General features: G+C 40.1%; 1 protein-coding gene across 4 annotated transcripts in view; it reads right to left on the reverse strand.

The window, feature by feature from the left end:
* ttll5 (tubulin tyrosine ligase-like family, member 5) overlaps positions 1-22,640 on the reverse strand; it is an 86,691-nt gene that overhangs the window by 29,591 nt on the left and 34,460 nt on the right. For 3 of the 4 annotated variants that reach the window (XM_041812255.1, XM_041812256.1, XM_041812254.1), the window contains exons 15-28: positions 15,739-15,833; positions 15,174-15,215; positions 14,168-14,257; positions 13,971-14,062; positions 11,794-11,856; positions 11,022-11,170; positions 10,514-10,745; positions 7,407-7,524; positions 6,814-6,960; positions 4,880-4,971; positions 4,592-4,740; positions 3,773-4,336; positions 3,514-3,701; positions 379-518 (exon numbers count right to left, since the gene is read on the reverse strand). In XM_041812255.1, the coding sequence (XP_041668189.1) occupies positions 379-518; positions 3,514-3,701; positions 3,773-4,336; positions 4,592-4,740; positions 4,880-4,971; positions 6,814-6,960; positions 7,407-7,524; positions 10,514-10,745; positions 11,022-11,170; positions 11,794-11,856; positions 13,971-14,062; positions 14,168-14,257; positions 15,174-15,215; positions 15,739-15,833 (2,161 nt within the window). The remainder of the gene's footprint in view (positions 1-378; positions 519-3,513; positions 3,702-3,772; positions 4,337-4,591; positions 4,741-4,879; positions 4,972-6,813; positions 6,961-7,406; positions 7,525-10,513; positions 10,746-11,021; positions 11,171-11,793; positions 11,857-13,970; positions 14,063-14,167; positions 14,258-15,173; positions 15,216-15,738; positions 15,834-22,640) is intronic. The other variant, XM_041812257.1, reaches the window with a different exon arrangement.

A 22,640-nucleotide genomic window follows, 5' to 3' on the forward strand; every position in this document is an offset into this window, starting at 1 on the left:
AATGGGACAACATTCCTCTCCAAAAACTCCAGCAACTGGTCTCCTCATTTTCCAGATGTTAATAGACTGTTGTTAAAAAAAGAGTGGATGCTGGACAATGGTACACATGGCCCTGTCCCTACTTTTTTGAGATGTTTTGCTGCGATGAAATTGAAAATGAGCTAATATTTCTTCAAAAAGTGTTAAAATGTCTCAGTTTAAAAATCTGATGTGGTGTTTATGTTCTATTGTGAGTAAAATATGGGTTTATGAGATTTGCAAATCATTGCATTCTGTTTTTATTTATATTTTACACAGCGCCCCAACTTTTTTGGAAATGGGATTGTACAAAGAAATTCAATTAATGGTCTGCTTAAGACAACATGTTTCTTGACTCACCTTATAGTGCTGCACTGGCCCTTTCCAGAGTGAACAGCTTTAACTGGCCGATGCGTCGTAGCAGCACTACTTCGCACTTTAGGATTCAGTGTGAAGCTCTCTCTACCCAGCATCTTGTTGGCCAGGTTCAGGTTGCTCAGCTATGAAAGGAGGAGAAAAGAAAGTTCAACAAATGATTTAACTTAAACAATGAGTCACTTTGATTAAACAACAAACTTCTAGGCGTCTAAGTGTCTACAGCAGTGGAACATGTCTGATGAATAAGCACTCATATAGTGCTCCTCCTACATTCACCATTCATTCTCTTGTGTCTAGGGGCTATGTGAAATGTACACACAGCACATGGCACAGCTAGGCTCCACTCAGCACTAAATCCAGGTGGTCCCCTCCCCATTCTTCATCTCTAGCAGGATCAGCTATCATGACTGGCCAGCTCAAAGCTGTTTACAGCCACATCAGGACTTCTGTAAGAACTGCCTCTGCCTCTGCTCTGCTCTGCCTGGTGAATTATGATCAGTGAAATCTAAAGGGAGAATTAATTACACTGCTGTGGCATTTTATTTACTTTATTTCCTCTGGTGCACTTAATGTCCAATGGGAAAATGGCAATGCTGCCAAGCCTTGTGTGACTTGAAGAATGTGTCGGCATGGTGTTACACAGCTAGGGCTGTGAGTTACTTATAAAGGTAGACTGGTTGTATTCATGAAAACTGCAAACAAACACAGACAAGGGTGCTGATATTACTGGGTTTTCAGAAAAAATGCTGTTACAGCTAAGGAAACATTAGCAGATTTATCATAATCCTCAGACATGAAGACTCCTGCCGATATTTACAGTCTCTACATATCAGCATACACATAAAAGCATCACATTTTTCGTAACAGTATTACAGAGCACACTTTCTATCAGCAGGTTTTTACATTGCTCTCAAGAAGCCTGTTAAAGCTTGGTTTGACTCTCACTAATGAAATACATATAATGTACAGCCATAATGTGAATACGTTTTAAGTACTAAAGATTCCTCACACAGCCCAGCGTGCTGCAAACTGGGCTGGAGAGGGGGCTGTAGGTGGCCAGATCAAGTTAATCACATCGATACGTGTGCCAAGCCAAGGTCAAGCTTGACAGCATCAGTCAAGCCACAGTCTCTGTACACCCAGAGTCGCCTTTGGTTTTTCAGGCACTTGGGACATGGCCAGCACAACCACCCAGATGGTACCCTAGGCCAGTGGTTCCCAAACTTTTTTACAAATGCCATCTTCCACTTGTATCTTAAAAATGACTTAAAACATCTATGTATAAAATATTCCTTTTTAACACAGCTAATAAAGCCACTTAAAAAAACAACATTAAAGAGGATCTATTATTGACATCAATAAACTTATATGTTCCCTGGTTTAAAAAGTCAGAAATATACAAAAATTAAAATAATTTTTGACTTTGAAAGTCATACATTTACATTAATAAAAAAATATTTTTTTGAGATTATAAAGCCAAAAATTGAACCACTGTTTTTAGTTTAGTTTAGTTTCCTGTAATTTTTTGACTTTACACTGTCAGAAGTTTTTGACAATTTTCACCTCAGGAATTTCAAGGTTTACAGTATTTCTCATAAATTTACAGTTGTTTAACTCAAAATTCTGAGTTTTCTAGTAAATGTAAGAGTTTATCATCCTAAAATGTTTGTCATTTTCTCAAAAAACAAACCGATCCTATTCATTTTTAATTTTTTAGGGTGGCCCCAACACACTGCCTTTCATTATGTTTCTAATCAGGACAACATCAGAGCAGACAGAGCACTGTCAGCTTATATTGATATGAGCTATTTGTAAACTCTTAAAATTTTGTTGAAAAAGAGCTTTCATTGGCTCTCTGGCAGTATCTTCATCTTTTTTGGTGGTATTCTCAATAAATAAATAATTAAATTAAAACTGTATATTTGGAAGTTTGGAGAAAAGTCATTATTCAGTCAAACTAAAAGTTAACTGTATTCAAACACAAACCTCTAAATAGTAGACGCAGAGATTTTATAGGGTCTCTTAAATAAATTCATCACAGCGACAGAGTATATTAACTTTATTAGAGGTGGCAATGCCTGGCTTAACTCACTTTAACTTTTTGTATACATGCGGCCGAGACCGGGAGTGAGTAATTACAGAAACCTCAGAGGTCACCTAGTGCAACAGGGTGTTGTTCGTGTTTACAGAGTTCACCATTTAGTGCAGTAAGTGATTTAATGACTTAAAATCTGAGCCCTTAAAAAACAACACAGAATGTACCCTGAACCTTTAAGTGCAAAAACACTGGACTGTTTAACCACACAACATAAACTACTGCCAAGCCCAGGATTAACTATTCATATGAAATACAGCAAACACCTTTCAGATAGACAGAATAATGCACAGTCAGAAGGGAGCTATAAAATCAGCAGTCTGTGTGGTCTGGTGCCATCACAAAAAAACTGACAGAAAAAAACTCACTAAGGAGGAGGAGAGGGAGGAAGAGGAGGGAGAATGCTTTAAGGGGCTCCCAATGCAGAATGACAAACCTTTGGGGAATATAGGAGAAGGCAGTGATGGAGCCAGCAGAGCTGCCGCTCCTCAGCTCAGTGCCAATTTGCCACATTCCTCTATTTATAAGCATCAATTACCACAAAAAAGAGGCTGCTTTTTTTGTAAGTATCAACAGAAATCACTCCCCCATGGTGCATCTGATAATGAGACCTCACACAGAGCTCAGGCTTGATGCGGCTCACCACTGTTTAGGGCCAGCCAGCTACAAACTCCCACGTCCCACCCTCCCCCGCACCAACCAGAGCTCCGCAGACAGCAGGCGAGACAAGAGCTGGAGGAGGAAGGTGCACGGTGCTAGGCAGCAGACCCTCCGGCTCCAACGGGTCTGCTGAACGAATGAACGTGCAGCGAGATGCCGCCAATCAGCATGGGGTCAGAGCCAGGTTTACACATCAACAAAGAGAAATATCAGGGACCGCACAGTGAGAGACTACTGCACAGGGGCCAGATTCTTCTTCTTTACACTAAACATTACACCGATCGGTTTACAGTTGCTTAGTGACTCAACATGGCTTCTTATTCTTGGCTGTCGGTTTCGGTTAAAAAACATAATGAACTCACGTGCTGTGTCAGCAGGTTTATGTGACTAGAGCTGGCGTAGTGGCGAGTGACCTGCTTGTTGGCCAGCTTCTGCAGGGCGGAGATGAAGGCCTGCTGGTTAGACTGGGCTTGGGCGGATAGGGAGTTTAATTCCTTGAATGTGCCCACTGAATTTGACTTCAGCTTATTGGAGCTGCCCTTCTTCATCACTGATAGACAGAAAAACAAATGTGAGAACATGGGAGTGAACTTCACAAACAACTGCAGGTAGAGAGTTTACCTTGGCCTGCTGATGTGGGTCTGGAGAGCTTCTGGCTGTAAATTTGTGTGGCACTGGGAAGGGACAAGCCTGCTCCAGAGCTGGGCATCGATGAGGTAAAGGACTGAATCCTCCTGAGCACCTGGGTAGTTTGCCCTGTAGCGACTGCGTTAGAGCCAGAGGAAACAGCTGTCCACACCCCTCTTGGAGGCTGTGTGACCATGACAGTGGAGGTGTATGCAGGAGGGTCAGAAAGAGAGTGAGTCTCTGAATGGCAGAACTGAGACTTTGCCAATGACTGGGCGTAAGACGGCGGCTGTGAAGGAGGCGGCGGTGGCGGACAATGCAGAGGCAGGGACGTCGAGGCAGAGGAGCAGTGCTGATATATATGGGTGCAATCTAACGTCACAGGAAAGCTGGAGTAGTGCTGAGAGGCCTGGACCTCCGGTTGGGTTTTAAGCGTTCTTACTGCAGCCTGATCATCGGCCTGACTCTCTGTGACCTTGATGTCTGGGTCACTGCTGACTTTCCCTGTTGAGAGCGACGACTCTGAAGCGCTGGAATCCTCTCGGGCCACAGGCAGAGCTGTTCAAAGAAGGAGAGAAGCCAGAGCCCCTTTATCACCAGTCAGCCATTCCTCGGCCCTGACATACATTTGTTTTCCCTCAGTGGGTGCTAATCACTGTAAGCTGACCTTATCTTCACCCCACATGACTCAATCTTTTCCTCTTTACTTTACAACTATAAACAATTCCTGTGCACTGTGCTTGAATGATAAAATATTAAAACATAAACCAGACCTAGGGTTAAAAAAAGATGGAAAAAACAGAAGGAACTCACTCCTGGGAGTAGGACAGTTGCCTGAATTGTCTGCAGCATTCACTTCATAAATGTCTTTCTTAACACTCCTGACTTTTGTTCCCAGGAAGACAGTGGATGATTTGTTTCTCTGTATGTAAAATGTCAGAACTTCCTCCAGATCATTTTCACTGTAAAGAAAACACAAAGAGCCAGGAGATAAATATGTAAAGCAGATTGAGCTGACACATCCGTCAGTAGCTCATGCAACCAAAGGAGCAACAATCCAAAAACTGAACAATTGGTAAGTGTGGTTGCCAAAACATTCACCTTGCTGTGCTGATGTACTCCTCAAACACACTATCGTTGACACAATGCTCCTCCTTGCTGTCCTCTTGTTTTTTAACAATACGATCAGTTTCCTGAGAAGATTAAAAAGTCATTTCTTTTTCATACATGCATTCCTAAAAATTTCTAGTGAATTTCAGGAGAGGCTTGTTTGTGATGTTCTCCAGGATTCTCTTTCACACATGGCCCTCGTAGAAGGAGGGGGGGCCGAGAAGATACGTACACTGCAAAGGTTGCACTGTAATATTTACAGCTTATTCAAGATGACAGACAAAGCTTGGAGTCTTAAGCCTGATTTATGCTTCGCATTTCCTGTTTCTTTTGTTTACAGGAATACACTGCAACTGAGAATGAGGATACTGTATACGAGTTGGAGATGACAGATGCACATCTGATATTTTAAAATGCCAACAAGTACCAGTTGTATTTCAGTCATTTATCTGACTCTAGAGCAATGGTCCCCAACCTGGGGTCTGGGACCCCTAAGAGGGCCACCAAAGACCTCAGGATAGTTTATACGTAGATCTTTGGCAAGAAAAAATGTCTGATGGCCTACTTTGTTGGTATTGTGTCAATGACAACAATTTAAATTGATGTTGGATTTTTCTGTATAGGTCCTGTGGGGGCCCCTAATTAAATAAAGGTTGGGAACCACTGCTTCAAAGTACACACAACAGTAGTCATTACACAGAGACTGGCTACCATCCAGTGATACCCAGTGGACCAATCACAGAGCTTGTGGTCTGCGTCATTTTCATGAGTTGTTATATTTTGGAGGAGGTTAAGCTTGGCTATTTGTGTAGGCCTCTGCAGAGGTTCAGGACTAAGTGGGCCTATAGCATATGTTATGACATGGATTTGATGCAGAAGTATACACATGTGGACAAAATTGTTGGTATTCTATTGTTAAAGAAAGAAAAACTGACTGTTTAATACGATTTAGATCAGCACTTATAGAAGGCCACTTAAGTATAGTCCGATGTTTTGTTCTTAGACATTCTTGCAGCCACGTCCAGGGAGGTTGGCTACATTCCTGTAGACCCTAAACTTCTGAATAATATGTTCAGCTGTAGTCACAAGAACATCAAGCTGCTTGGAGATGGTGTAAAAGCCTTTCCCTTTAACATGCTTGTCTATCATTTCATTTCTAATTCCGGGGACAACTCTCTCCTTAGCTCTCTATGGTCTATGCTCAGCGTAGTACACACCATGATACCAAACAGCAGTGACTAATTTTCAACCTTTAAATAGGCAGACTGACTGATTACAAGCTTGAAGAGATCTGTGATGCTATTAACAGGACACACCTTAGTTTAACATATCTTCTCTCAGGGTAACATCAATTTGGTCCAGGCAAGTTTCATTAGTTTGTTTTTTAAATGATTCTGATGAACAACAACTCAAAAGTAATGTCTGATTTTCATTATTTTATTTTCAGTACATTTTAGTTACTATTACCTTTGAAAGTTTCAAGTTATTTCATTGACGATTGTGGGTTTTTCTTTCTTTAACAGGAGGGTACCATTGTCCATGTGTGTAAAGAAAATTTTATGGTAACTGCAGCTGACAAAGAGAAGGAGAGTGGAAATAACTATACTATGATGAAGAAGTTCATCATGTTGTACCACTTGCCTGTGGAGAATTTTCTGAATATCACCTGCTGTGTTTTCACATTGGCTAACCTTGACTTCTCACAAAAATATTACCAAGTACTGGTAGGAAAACTTCCTGATAAAGTTGGGTAGTAAAATTTGCCCCTTTCTGCTCATGCATGGACTCCAAAGGATTTTCAGGGGTGTAGTTCATGTGTGAAAGGGGCTTCAGACTGCGAGTTTTCTCCATTTATACAATGTTTCCCATGTTACATCACCAATTAACATGATTCTGTGGTTAAGCTGTAGTCTGGACATGTGTACCTTGTTGTAGCAGTGAATAAACTCCCCCAGTTGGTCGGACAGGATTCGTCTGCGGTCTTGGAGTGGAAGCTGGCGACTGGGCAAGACCACCTTAATGTCTTGTTGAAGGTTACTGGCTGCTCTTTTCAGGAAGCGAATCACCAGCTCCTGCGCAGACAGAGAACATCTTTTACTATTGCTGCATTGAATCATTGATTTGTCCTGCTGCTCTTTTTTTGAAAGCTGCTTGTGTGTGCTCTCTTTTCAGGGTTCAAAGCCATTTAAAACATTGAGACATTGAATTTAATGGCCCAAAGATCCACTTTGTGTGTTCAAATTGATTTTCCCTGAAAGTTTGAGGTCACAGACGATGATGACGATGATTTATGCCATTAAAATGCAGACTTTCCAATCAGACTTTAACAGAGACCACGTTTTCCTTCTATGTGGCCAGACGGCCCCGTTTACATTTCAGCTATAGCCAGGGTACATATGAGTAACTGGATGATAATAAGGGGAAATCTGGCTTTTATACACACATACATTCAGGGGAAACAATGTCCACACATGTTCATTTATCAGAGAAGGAGGATTAAAAATGTTCATCACAGTACCATTTGGTCGTTGTCCTTGTCTGGCCAGGCTGGAATTGTGTTGGCCCTGCTTTCAGCCAACAGTCTTTGCTGGACTCGCTGCAGGTAGGAAGAAAAGGCCACCCGGGCCTGCACTTTACTGGAGAGCAGAATAAGAGAAAAGCCATCAAGAACTGAACAGTGAAAAGAAAAGACATAACAACTGTATGGAACTGACAGTAAAGATTATTTAGTTTGGACTGAATCTGCAAAACATCTGCTACAAAAGAAAAAAAAGCATTCCACTTGCTGACATATCCTCAAGAAAAGCAAGAGCAAACAAAAACAGGTATATATCACTCATTGCCAAAAGTTGTTGAAACACAGCGTATCTTGTACTGAGTTGCTATTAAAATGATAAGCTGTCTTTGTAGCCCAGGTGAACCTGGAGCGAGTAATGTCAGAAGATCGTAGTAAAAAAAAAAGTGTTTTGGAAAAAGCTGTCAAACACAAAACAATGATGACGGTGTACTATAATTTTCCTGCTTCATGCACAGTCCTGGCAAGCACGGAGGAATTTATACAAACTCAGACTTGTTTTTGTAATTCTTTCTCAAATTATCATTTTGGGCACACTTTTAAAACAAACAGAAGATCACATTCTTTGTTGTGCTCTGTCTAAGCAAGTCATATGTTGTATTGGTATACAGAATAGTACATAGGAAACTTTACCAGTAAATTATTTAAACATTCTTATTGACAGAGAAAATAAACTCATAAGCAAACTACCTGTATTTAATCATTGTTATAGAAATATATTCATATATACAGGCGTATCCACAAAATATACTTACAATTTAAAAGTTAGTTTTTCTGTGATTTACATCAAATTCTACATTTGTCTCATACAAAGTGAAATATTCCAAGACTTTTATATTTTAATCTTGATGATTACGGCTTACAGCTCACAAAAATCTACTATCTCAAAACATTAGAATCTTGTTGAAAAGTCCATTTTGCAAAGGTTCCCTGAGCCTTCCTTCTCTTGTTCTGGTTCATTACACACCACTGTAATCATGGGGAAGAATGCTGACTTGATTCTTGCCCAGAGGACAATCATTAACACCTTTCACAAGCAGGGTAAGACACAGAAGGCCATTACTGAAAGGGCAGGCTGTTCTCAGAGACTGCATCAAAGCATGTTCATGAAAGTTGCCTGGAAGGGAAAAGTGTGGTAAGTTAAAGTGCACAAGCAACAGGGAAGAGCTCAGCCTTTGGAGGATTGTCAAACAAAGCACATACAAGAACTAAGGGGAGCTTCACAAAGAGTGGACTGAGGCTGGAGTCACTGATCAAGAGCCACCACACACAGACATGGGCTACAAGTGTCGTGTTTCTAGTGTCATGCCAATCCTGAACCACAGAAAACATGATCAGCTTCTGGCCTGGGCCAGGAAGAAAGAAAGGACAGTTGCTTAGTGGTCCAAAGTCCTGTTTTCAGAGGAAAGTAAATTTTGAAATTCATTTGGAAATGAAGTTCCCAGAGTCAGGAGGAAAGTCAGAGAGGCAGAAAACTCATGGTGCTTGAAGTCCAGAGTTTTCAGTTTCCACAGTCAATTACAGTGTGCCATGTCATCTGCTGCTGTTGCTCTACTGTGCTTTATCATGTTCAGGGTCAACGCTGTCAGCTGTCTATCAGGAGATTTTAGAGCACTTCCATCAGCTGAAAAGCCTTATGGAGATACTGATTTTCTTTTCCAGCAGGACTTGGCACCTGCCCAAAACTACCAGAAACTGTACAGAAATATTACTGTACTTGATTAGTCTACTGACCATAATATTACTGTACTTGAGTAGTCTACTGACCATAATATTACTGTACTTGATTAGCCAGCCAGCCAACTACTCTGACCTGAACCCCATAGAGGATCTCAGAGGAAATGTCAAGAGGAAGATATGAGACACCAGACTCAACAATACAGATGAGCTGAAGGCTGCTATCACAACCTGAGCTTCATAACACCCCAGCAGTGCCCTGGACTGATTGGTTCCATGCCACATTGCTTAGATGCAGTAATTTGTGCAAAAGGAGCTCCAATCAATTATTGAGTGCATAAATGAGCAGATTTTTTCAGAAGGTTAACATGTCGATATTATAAAGCTGTATAAACTGTAATCATCAACATTTGGGCAAAAAAGTGTTAAAATATTTCACTTTGTATGAGATGAATCTAAAATTTATAAAAGTTTGTCTTTTTGAATTAAACCGTGGGGAAAAAAAATCAACTTTGACATGATAATATACATTTTTGAGATGCACTTGAGATTAGAAAAAACAACTGATCAGCACCTTTGACTACAAAGCCGCATAAGTGAAATATAGACTATTTTAAATTAACAACATGTTGAACTTGTTCAGCATTGACAGTCATAAATCCAGTTGTGTTAGGGAACACTGCAGAGCAGACAAGAGCAGGATTGTTATGCTAAACTGAGCAATAGCCAATCAGGAAGCAGCCAAAACAAACAAACACAGCCATAGTGACATTAGTAATGTGAAGCATAAAGCTGGGTGGACGTCAGGAATGGAGGATCAACTTGTTGAATTGTGGCAACAAACACAAGTGTTTACTGTAAAGCATATCACAATAAAAGTGACAAGTAGAGGAGCTTGCTACTGCAATGAATGTAGTAGGTATTTTACAGACAGTCAGACAGCTTGTTTACTCTACAGTCGTGTTTGATGCACAAGATTTTGAGTTTTGAGAAGTAACATTACTGTGCTCAGGTTTGGTTGAGGCAGAAGCAATAAAAGTGTCAGCCAGCAGGAAACTGGGGAGGGGCAAAAATGTGTCTAGTGTGAGTAAGCATAGCAAATAGTACATTTCCAATGGTAAAATGTCAAAGTGAGTATGTTTGCAGTTGGAGAGTATTTGTTAGAAAATAATTTCTATGCATGTACCAGATGAAATTAGAAAAAACACACAAGGTACAACTTTATCCACTAGGGGCGCCAATAAACACAAGCAGAAAGTTTCTTGCAGGAGCTTTAAAAGATAAAGGGGAAAAACTGGGGAAAAGAAAGTACAGTAGGGGAGGAAGATGGGATCAACAGCCAGCTTGAGCAGCAGCCCAGAAACCAGACTGACCTGAGGTCCCAGCCCTGCTGAAGGATGTGGAGCAGGTTGACTGCGGGCCTGGCATTGTGCTCGGCTGCCTCTGAGCTGGACAGAGTCTCAGTTTGGCAGTGCTCCAGTGGTGTGGCCACTTGTTTTCTTTGCTCTGCTACCAAAGCCTTGTGTGAGCCTGGCTCAAGGACTTGCTTCACCTCCTCTCCCTCCTGACTGCTGCTTGCGCTCAGGGAGGCCTTGGATTCCTTCCCTGAGGTATGCAGGGTTTTGAGGAGAGACAAATGTCTGTTGCATCACTGACATTTAGAATCAAACACACACATGGACTCAAAATAGAGATTTTATTGTAGCTGCAATGAAATGAACTCATTCAGAGTCATATTTGGCTAACCTTACCGTGACACAAGGGAGTTATTTATTGGAAACAAAAGTGCATTAGCGTGTGATGTTGTCCCTCTCAGCTACACAACCTCAGTGTTATAAAAAAGGCAGTTTCCTGAATGGAGGCTGAAGACATAAGGCCTACCAGATTTCTTCCTCCCTGCAGCAGAACGATGAGTCAGGTGGTGCTGTCTCCTCTTACGTGCCTCCAGAGATAGCAGCTTCCTCTCGTACTGGACAACATGACAGCCATGGACAGCGTCCACCTGCAGCTGCACATTCCCATTCATATTTCTGAGAGAAAGCACAAGACACGTCAACGCAATGATAATAACAACAACGAGAATGATTTATAAGTGTATCATCAACAATTATAAAGCCATAGTTACAAACTTTAACTCAAGCCAGTTGTGAGGCAGTGTGGTTTAGTAGCTTTTCCAGAAGCTGACGTGAGAAATAGTGATGGCCCAAAGGAGAGAGGATTAATGGCAAAAAATAACAGCAACTGAGGTCTTAGAGCAACAACTGTCTCCACAATCTGGATACATAACAAATATGGAAAAATCATAAATGGCCTAACTTTAGGGCCAAATCTCCATAAAATATTGTGCAGTAGTAAAAGCTGTGGTTAAAACTTGTAGGCCCATACTCATTCAAATAACATAAATGCATGTTATATAGCAATAAATGTGCTTTAGTAGAAAAGCACTGCTCATCTACAACTGTCTTTTCCCTCTTGCCCCACAGCACCGCCACATAGACAATCTGGAAATGTTGACGGTGCAACATCTCATCAGCTGTTCCTCTCACCTACCCAATCGACAGGCCAAACAAACGCTATGTTAGAATCCAGTCGTTTCCACACAGTGATGGAGAGATTCATTCCCCCCCGATCCCAACCACAATGGAAAGCTTACCTTCCACGGAAAAGTCGGTTTGCCAACATGTAGTTCATTGATGTCTTGGACTCCAGATATCCACTGAGGGAAAAAGATGATTACAAAATCATCATCAAGACATGAGCTCCAATTTAACCTGAACTTTGTTGTTTAGATCAAATTGATCAAAATGTCATTGCATATCACCTAACAGTATTTTATTGAACATTTCCATTAAATTAATGTCAAAATAATAACAATAATCTGGTCTGAATCAAACAACCATTTAGGGTTAGCTTGCATGTAACTAGCCAATTACGACTTTGTACAAACTTGCATCACTGAGCTTCTACATATCTTGTGTCTGCATGTCTCTTTCTCTTTGCTCTCTCGCTTTCTTTCTCTCTCCTTGCCTTAGTGACGGTAAGAGAACAAAAGCTTTGCATTACAAACTTTGTGCTACTTTTATTTTTTGTGATCAGCCATCAGTGTCTCTGCTTTCTGTGTGCGTCATAAAAAGCTGATTTGGATGGACTGTTTGCACTGACAACAGCTGGAATGAATGTTTTGGGCACCATTTCATTGGAAGAACTAAGAGTTATAAGAAGTAACAAAGGGAGATGGTGAACACTTTCCTGTTGATATTTAGTACAACTTTAACTCCTTCTATGCAGCTGAATTGAAATGACATTTCTGTGACATGGCTCGGAAAGCAGCCCTTATGAAATGAGTCAGTAGTTTCAAAGTTTATATCTCTGTTTTTTAAAATCAAACTGATGATACCATTTTGCTTACTGTCCTCAGTTCCCATCCCTATTTTCATTCTGAAAGATTTAATTTAATTTCATATAAATTTTTATGTTCATTTTAAGTTTCAGTTTAAATGCATAGAATGTCAATTCCTCTGCCAGGTGGCTCTCAAATAAAATAACAACAAAAAGAGATGTACAGTTCATCTCTGCCCACTTCCACTGTTTTGGAGGCCTTTCAAAAAAAAAAAAAAAAAAAAAAAAAGAGACATTTAGGTTTAATCAACATACAAACACACACACACACACACATATATATATATATATATATTCTTTCAAATGTTTGCCTTTTTTTGCCTCTAAAAGTGAGATCATTCCATATACCATAGCTAGCCACAAGGGGTTGACTGAAATATTTTTGCTGAATATTCCTGGGGCCTTAATTTGTCCATCACTGAGTTGCCGAGTGCTAATTTGTTGTGTCCTGATTCCTGATTGATGAAAAACCCATGCAAGAAACAGGTCTCTAGGCTCTGAGAGGACTAACGCTCATTTCAGACTGGGATCGTGTTTTGTTGCTTGCGCGTGCTGCGCATGTCAGCTCCGGTTCCTGCCGGTGGGGTTTTCACACAGGGAGCGAGTTTTCTGCGTGTCAGCCGCATCACCCTACGCTCAAAGCGACTTCATTTAGTGTACAGAGGGAGTGTGTCGGGAACTATTCAAAATAAAAGCATTCTGTACAAGTGAACGGAGTTTCTCGATAGAAATGCTAAACCAGGTTTTTACTTTGAAAAGCACAAACCAGAAAAGCATTCATACGGTGTTTATCTTTGCCGTGACATATTGTACCAGTGTGGAGACAGAAAGTTTCACTAATAGTAGATCTTGAGAGAACAACTTAATAAAACAGGCACATTTAAGCTTGTGGCCTTCCTCAGGGTTATCAAGAAATACATTGTAAACATATTCTGTGTGCATATTTGCCACAACAATGTAAATATGGCTCTCCATTTATCATTTTCCTGTCTAATATGGTCCACAGCCACAATATAAGACTATTATACAGCATTTTAATGTTGTCTAAGTTGTATCTTTGTGAAATAAACAAAGATAAATGCAACTGGTTATTTACATGTCCACATTTGTGTTCATGTACAGTATATATCCTGTGTATATCAATGTTCTTATTTCATATATCAGCCAAAATATCGGTTATCGGCCAATATATCGGATATCGGCCGATATATCGGATATTGGCTTTTTTTAGCCCCCAATATCGGTATTGGCCCCAAAAATGCCATATCAGTCAGGCTCTAGTAAATAGTATGTAGCCATAAGAACTATAGGATTAATTTAGCCTAAATGTCCAACTTACTCATAGACTGTTTAAATAATGAGGGTTTTTTTTATTTAGAAATCCCCTGCAGATTGCAAGCTACCCATCTGTTCCTCCTTGGCTCAACTTACCCATAAAGCTCCCATGTCTCTGCTGTGGGGAAGATCCTGATGAAGCCCCCACGTCTCTCGTACTCCTCCTTTATTCTTCTCAGCACTTTGATCTGTACAAGTGGAACCAAACAAAAGATTCCTTATGAACTATTTTTGAATCATTTTGTTGTTTTCTATATTGTTTTAACCAATAAAATGTGCAGCTGAAGCTTTACCTCCTCAGCAGTTAAGCTCAGGGTGCTGTCTCCTTGCTTGTCTTGGGACACCTCTGTTTCAGAGTTACTGGCTGTTGCAGGCCTCTGGCGCTACAGAGGAGAGACAATGACAATGTCAACTAATGCAAAACATCTAAACCCATTCCTCTTACAACACAATACTAGCTAATGGTTAAATAACAGTACACATCATTTGGGTTGTAGGAAAAGTTGGATTCTTTTACAGCTGGTAAAGACATTTATTACTTACAAACAACCTACAAACTGGCAACATAATTGGCATTTATAATGGAAAATGTAAAAACTACACCTCTTTTAATACAAAATGCCCTCTCTTCTTTTTTCCTGTTATATAAATGGAGCATTTCTGTTGTGCATTGGCATTCCTGGCTGCCTCCCCATTGCATGCACGACCCAGCTGTGATTGACAACTTTGGCATTCAGGTTGAAACTAGGCCCAGCCAAGAGGGGCACAGCCCCACAGGATCGCATACAGAATTTGTCATCCAAATAGAGGGAGGATTACATTTAATTTGTCCGACATGGCTGGGGGGATTCAGAGGACGCCAAAAAATGACAAGGCTTAATCCTTCAGAAAAAGGCCCAACTGTTGGACCAAATCAAAAGTAAAGGAAGAGGACAGGCTGTCTGAAGGCCCCTGGAGTTTTCAACAATATGTGTGACAGCTGCTGCTTTAGTGCCAGGCTCGTTTTAGATACATCTGTGTAACTCAGACCCTGAATAAAAAAGTTTTTATCAAGTGGTGCATTGCAGTATTAAAAGCACTTTCTCATTGAGGCCACTAATGTAATGAGAATTCTCAATACAGCATTAGGAATCGATATAAACTGTCTGTCTGTCACTATGAAAAATAGGAAAGCAGCATAATCAAATAAGCAAATAGCAGAAAGCAATTTCTTACCGGCAATGTAACAGGCACCAGGGAATTGCAAAAAAGGAACAAGGCAGAAGAAGATTAATATGTCTGAGTCTGAGAAAAACTCACCACTCTACTGTGTGCTTGTGCTGTTGATGCAGAATGAGGTTTCTAAGAGGAAACATGTAAAGACAATGAGACTTTAGACACAAGCATGCTACATTTACATGCAGCCATTGTTTCTGCACATCTACACAGGCCTTTTACACAATATAAGGTGGAGCAAGAATCTGTCTGATTTACTAATCTCCCTCCAGCAGACCCTGCGCCAACTCTCAGTGCAGTAGTCGAGTGGATGGAGCCAAGTGCGTTAGCTGTTGTGGCATCATTAGGCAACAAGCCCTACAGAGAGCATTAGTCATTTGATTAGAAATGATAAAACAATAAGTCACAGAGCGTAGCACTTACAAACTGATGTCACTCAAACAAGGTAATTACATTAGCAGTTGTTTTGCATTACAGTGAATTTTCCATGAGGGTATGAGAGGAGCTCAATGGCAGTGGCAGGAATGTAGTGTAAGCAACAGAGAGGTGAAGACAAGAATGGGAATGTTTCACAAGGAGGGGTGAATGAGTGCAAGGCTTGGCCTGGGTCTTTGCTCTGTGTGTGTGTGCGTGTGTGAGGATCTAGTACCTGATTTCTTTGGGCTGCTTGGGGCTTCAGGCTGGGGTCCAGGGTGACTCGGTCAGAGCGCGGCTGTCTCGATAGGGGGTCCTGACAAACAAAGCCTGTGGGGACACACAAGAGTCATAAAAGCGTACATACATGACATCAGGTTTTAGATATGTTACTCACCCCCATGACCTTCATACATTGCATCAGTTTTTAAAAGAGTAAAGTAAAACAAGGTAAACTGAGGTACATGACATGTAAATGTTAAACATTACTGCAAGTTTAAAACCTAATAGAACAGAATGAAGATGTAGATATAGTGTTAAATGCAATCATCCCCTTCCCTAGTAAGTTGAGAATATTTACATAAATGGTATATCTGTAGGTTAAATGTATAGCAAAAGCATGCAAAATGTTTCATTTAGCTGAAAGACTGCATAAAACATGGATGCTGTGTTTGAAATGCTTACTGTACCTACATTTTGATAAATCTAAAAACTGGCAAAGAAATAATAGGTGAGGCAAACCTGTAGCCTGCTATCAAACAGCTACAACACACACGTCAGTCAACTAAGTTATTCCTCGAACAAAACTATACAATTTATTTAAATTCTTAGCCATAACAGACTCAAAACTAATGTGTTTCACGAAATTCATCTCATCATTACAATGCATTTCTTAACAATGAAACTAAAACTATTAATATCTATTAATACTAGGGGTGTAATGGTATTTGTATTCATCCTGAACCATAACAGTTTAGATATCACAGTCTGATGCATGCAGTAATATGACAAATACACGATATGGACAAAAGTATTCAACTTCCTAACCATTACACCAATAGGGACTGTAATGACATTGTACTTTAATATGGAGTTGATCTTCCTTTACAGCTATAACAGCTTCCAGTCTTTTTGGAAGGCTTCCCAAAAGATTTTGGGTTGGCGACTTTTACAGATAATGCGGCGCTACACGGCTGAGTTGCTGTTGTTCCAAAACACTTCCACTTTATATCAATAAATCAATCAATCTTTGTTTGTATAGCGCCAATTCATACCTAAGTTATCTCAAGACACTTTACAAAGAGGGCAGATCTAGACTGTACTCTCTCTTGTGGCCTATAATCACAGACCAGAGTTGATCACCATGAGCATAGCACTAGCAGTATTTAGCTCTGTTACAGTGGCGACATAAACCTTCCCTTAGGGGACAGGACTGTCCAGCAAACCAGACCGGGGTTGGAAATGGTGTGATATCACTTACAGTTGACTGTGGGGATAAAATCTCTCAAACCGTCTTATTGCAAAGGTGGCATCCATCACAGTGCCATGCTTGAGGTCACTGAGCTCTTCAGAAAGGCCCATTTTGTATCACAAATGTTTGCAAATGCAGACTGCATGACTAGGCTCCTGATTTTATACACCTATGGGAGCATGTCTGTTGAAACACCTGAATTCAATAATTACCAGGTGTGGCCAAAACCTTTGTCCATTTAGTGTATGTTTAAGTGGATCTCAGCAGTAGTTTTTAAATGTATGGAAAATGTTTGTTATTCACATTTTCCACTTATAAAGTAAGTTCACACCCTGTTTATGAGCCTTGAAACTATGATCTTCTGTTGGACATTCCCATACTCATCCAAAGTAAACAATTGTAAAATTAAAATGTTAACCAAATATGTTTATTTTCTTCCTTACAGTCAATATGTTTGATCCTATTGACAGCTTGGAGCTTGAGGCAATTTGTTCTACCTCTATCGGGCTGTCAGGTGAGAATCAGGCCCGCGCTGTGCTCTTGCTTAAACACAGCAATTATTACAAACATGGGTGACACGGAGCTGACAGCTACACACAGGCAGAAAATGAATGCTGATGGAATGCTGTCATTATTTACAGGTCTAGGATGTGGCCCAAGTGTTATCAGCCAACGGTGACTTAGTTTGTTAGGTACATAATAGATGTGCTGTGTTTTACATGCCACTGCTCATTTTCCCCCAACCCGCTATAACGTCTCCGTCCAAAGATAACTGGCAATTTATGATTCTACTCTTTCATTTAATGAGCCTGAGGGGAGGGTTTCAAGCCACAGCATGGCCTAGGCTGAGGCGCACATGCATATTTGCACCCTCACACACTCAGAAACACACACACGCCATTCCTTTAATATCATTAGTGTGAGGCTGCAGATAGATTTACAGTCAAATGCCACTTGAGATGGACGCCTGTTTATCAGGTGGCTCCACACATCCTGTGAATAGTAATAAGGATCAATCAGAGGACTTTAAACTTTCATCTACTAGGATTAAGACGAGCTTTCAGACTGTCTGTGCACCCCCCCTGTATGTGGTAGTAATGAGATTATGAGATTTTCCTTTGTTTAAACTTGCGTTTTAAAATTATTAAAAGATCTCTCCCTGCATTCAAATTGAGTAATTAAGAGGTTTGGAGACGCAACAGAGACATCTCATTCCCTGCTGCAACACTTTGGTATAAACAGTGTTTATCTCTGCCTTGGGCAGGGCAATTTATGTCTTTAAGCTAAGCTGAGATTGTTTTACTTTGACAAGTCAGATCCAGTTTCTCAAGAGAGCTTAATGACTTCAAAACAACAAAAGGCCACTGTTGAAAATTCTGTCCGCAAGTCATTAACTGTCAATTAATGAAGGCTGCGGTTTGTTCTCTCAACACTGGAGCTACCATTATGAAGCCATACAGCTATTATCTGCAGTTTGCACAAGCTAAACAAGTGAAATTTAGAGAAACATTAAACGATAAACAATGGACGATTGTCTCTACCTGATTTTAATCTGCCGGTGAAAGCAGGGAATATCAACAAATCTATACTGAGGTTACTTAAAAAGTAACATTCCTGTACATCTCATTCAGATTACAGTCTGAAAATTTATTGTAAAATTTCCCAGTGAACAGATTTGTTTAAGAAAGCTAAACATTTTTCCAAACAAAGAAGCTTGTATTTGTCCTAATACAATTTTAGTTTTATTTCTTTAAGGCTGTGATTATAAATGATGTTATGTTATAAAAAGGGAATCATCCTCATCTTCAAATGTTTTGGCTCACGTCTGCATTTTAACATTTGTCATTTGATTTGTCTGCATTTCTATGTTTATGATGTTTCATGTGCTATATTACGGGGGTTAAGACTCACAGGGTAAATGACAATTACAACAGGATACAATGCAATGCGATACAGTCCAATACGAAACGTTGCCAAGGATAGCAATATCATGATACAGCAAATCTGCAATAACTGATATTATGCAAGATAATCGTAGAATGATAAATCATGACACTACAAACACTATTCAACCAAAAGGTATGATATAATACTGTATGGCAGGGGTCCTCAAATGGCGGCCCGTGGGCCACTTCAGGCCCGCCAGCAGGTGTCATCTGGCCCGCGAGACATTTCGGAAAAAAGATTGAAATTTTAAAAAATATATTAATTTTTAATTTTTACCCTCTTAGGTGTTTAAAATACAAATTTTCACTCATTTATCTTTCTATAGTTATAGCATGGAAAGGTTGCACTACTATGCAATAAATGAGTTAGGCTAGATACATTGAACTCTCAGGGAGAGCAGGGAGGAACATCGTAAACAGACGCACCATGCGTCACACACGGCAGACAGCTTCATCACCTCAGCTCTGCAAACATGCTGCCCAAAAAGAGGCTGATACAGACTGCATGACTTTAAGACTGAAGGAGAAGTATTTATTGTCTAATTTAATATTGATTATTTTGTTGAAGATGAAGAATTTAACCACCATGCGCAGCTGCACAGACTCCCATTGAGTCCAGCCTTTCCCGCACCTCTGATAGGTTTTCTGCATCTCAGGCCTTAACAAATATCAGAGGTTTTTGCCTTGTAAAACCAAACTTCTATCCCTGTGGGGGATTAAATCAGCTGCTCTTTCCCTGCATTAATTGTCCATCGGCTCCAAACACAGACATATATCTTGCTTTGGTAATTTAGTTCAATGTCAGCATGATTTAATCCCTCATTATAAAGCATCTGTAATGCCAAACTAATATCAACTACATTTATTTACATACAATTTAATTTTATGTCAACAAGAAATGTAATTATGGTCTTTATCATTAACGTTCAAACGGGACATCGTTTATAAATCCTATGCGTATTTGACTCCAGGTCTCGTCAAAAAATGGTAAAAATTACTATAGGTGTATTCTCAAAAAACATCTTCTAAAAACAAAACACCCTTGAAGCCAGAGTAACAGTGAGTCTTGAATGCGAACGACAGGACAACAACTTGTAGTTTACAACTTTAATAACAGAAAGTTGTACATAAGAGTCAGGTCGCACGGTCAAAAACTGTCTCGCTTCTATGCTGAGCTGGCTTCATCTCTCCGCCCACACCAGCTTACGCTGCGTATCAAACTAAGTAGGTCACGTGACCAGTCTGGAGCAGTTCTAAATAAAACGTTTTTATCACACATTGTCTGTCTGTGTCTCATTCACCTTTTGAACTAATGAATTCTAAATATATGTAAATAAGAAATAACCATGAAAGTCCCTTTTTAACTAAATTATTATCCATGAAATATATCCAATATGAAATATATTGAATGTACATAAACTGTAAATATGTCAACATTTAAATAACCTTACATATGAACTATTGATAAGGCAGGTCCTAAATGAATAAGCCAATTCTCATTTGGTCCCTACAATTACTCTCATAATAATAAAACAAATTGTTTATACCTAAAAATGTATTCCTAACCTGGACACAGGCTGTCCTATGACATGAAAGATCAGCATTTTTGGTCTTTGTGCAGCGCTCATACACATAATTACACACAGAGATGCACCACTTCATGACGCGCGCAGAGATGTCAGGGGGTTTCAGAGAGAACGGGCATGCGTAAGAACGACTGTTGCGGCTCAGATGTGTACTTATAAGTCAAGTTTTCACTAAGTAGGTGAGGGTTTATAGCTCTTTGAGCAGTAATATAGCAGCAGTCAGGGAAACATCTCAGCAGGATCCTACTCTCACTCTCTTTGTAGCATCCCTCCTGACTGAATGATGGTTGACTCTCATACTGATGATTTTTGTGGTTTATTTTAACTTGACAAAGTCATCAAACTGTAGTTGCAGAAGTCCCAAAAGCATAAAAATTCCCCATAAGAGCTTAATGCCTGCACAGGGGGTGATAGGTTTTCACTTTCTACCGTAGCTCTCTTTGTTTACGTGGCTCTGCTAACTTCTCTCACTGTAGTCAAGTTACCTTGTGTTACTTCAGTCACTTCCTTTCTGGCATTTTCAAAGTAAAAGTCTGCTACTGTTAAACAGGAAGTAAAGTTACCTCAGCTTAAATCAATACAAATCTTCCAAAATAAACCATTACAAAAGGCTATATCTATAGAAACGCTTAAGGCTCAACATTTACAATAATTTTTTTTTTTTTACACTCTTTCTGGACTGTGCCCTGATCCCAGGTTGGCTGAAATAATCTCAGGGTCTGATCAGATATTGTGGACAGCAGGATGCCATTTTAAAGCCATAAACAGTCATGCTGAATGAATGTTTCTAATGAATATTCCAGTCTTGTATATTTAGCATCAGTGGGTCTTAAAACCTTGAAAATGCGAAAAAATGCCACCTGATACAAGGACAGCACGCCAGACCTGTTTAGATTACTTGCAAATAAATCCTCTGTCTGAAGTGTAGCTAATTAAGCCATACTCTGTTTGAGGGTATGTGTATATATATATATATATATATATATATATATATATATATATATATATATATATATATATATATGAGAACATCCAAGAAATCATGCCTGGCCCTCGGCCTTCTGTCCTTGAAAAATGTTGGCCCCAGGAAAAACTAATTGAGGACCCCTGCTGTACGGTACAATACGATATAATATGACATCATACAGGGGTGCATGGTGGCGCAGGGGTAAGCGCAGGTGTTGACTGACAGCAAGAAGGTCCCTGGTTCATTTTCCGGTCAGGGCCTTTCTGTGCGGAGTTTGCATGTTCTCCCAGGCATGTGTGGGTTCTCTCCGGGTACTCCAGCTTCCTCACACCACTAAAAAACATGCTCATTAGGTTAATTGATGATTCTAAATTGGCTGTAGGTGTGAATGTGAGTATGCCTGGTTGGCTGTCGATACGTCAGCCCTGCGATTGACAGGCGACAAGTCCAGGGTGTGCCCCACCTCTCACCCAAATGACAGATGGAATAAGCTTCAGCCCCCCTCGCGACCCCCAATGGGATAAGTGGTATGGAGAGTGGATGGATGGATGACATCATACACTACGAGGTGATGCAATGCATGGTATGATAAGGCTTTAAATTGCATAGTAAGGTAAGGAAAGGTACAATATAGAACAGCCCAGAATGGTAATATAATAATGATACAGCTATTCTACAAGAACTGATAGTTCTTCAAGACAGTCATAGTAGTAGTAGTATTATGATGATTCAGTCAAACACTATTTTGGATTATAAGACAGGATAGGATGCATTATGATTCAGTATGGTACAGTACGGTAAGGTACACTACAATACCATATCCTACCATACTGTATGGTATGACCCGGTACAGAACAGTACAGTACATTGCAATACGATCCAGTATGATACGATACGATGCGGTGTGGTATGGTGCGGTACAATACAATACGGTTCGGTACAGTTCGGTATGGTTCGATCAAAACAATATGGTATGGGACGGTACGCCACAATAAGATACCATACTGTATGATACAGCACAGTACAGCATGGTAAAGTACATTATGATATGTTACAATACAATATGGTACGGCATGGTACACAGCTATTCTACAAAGGCTGATAGTTCTTCAAGACAATCGTACTTTTAGTATCATGATGATTCTAACACTACTTGCTATGTGATGC

The sequence above is a fragment of the Cheilinus undulatus genome, linkage group 18, assembly GCF_018320785.1.
Source record: "Cheilinus undulatus linkage group 18, ASM1832078v1, whole genome shotgun sequence".
NCBI lineage: Eukaryota > Metazoa > Chordata > Actinopteri > Labriformes > Labridae > Cheilinus > Cheilinus undulatus.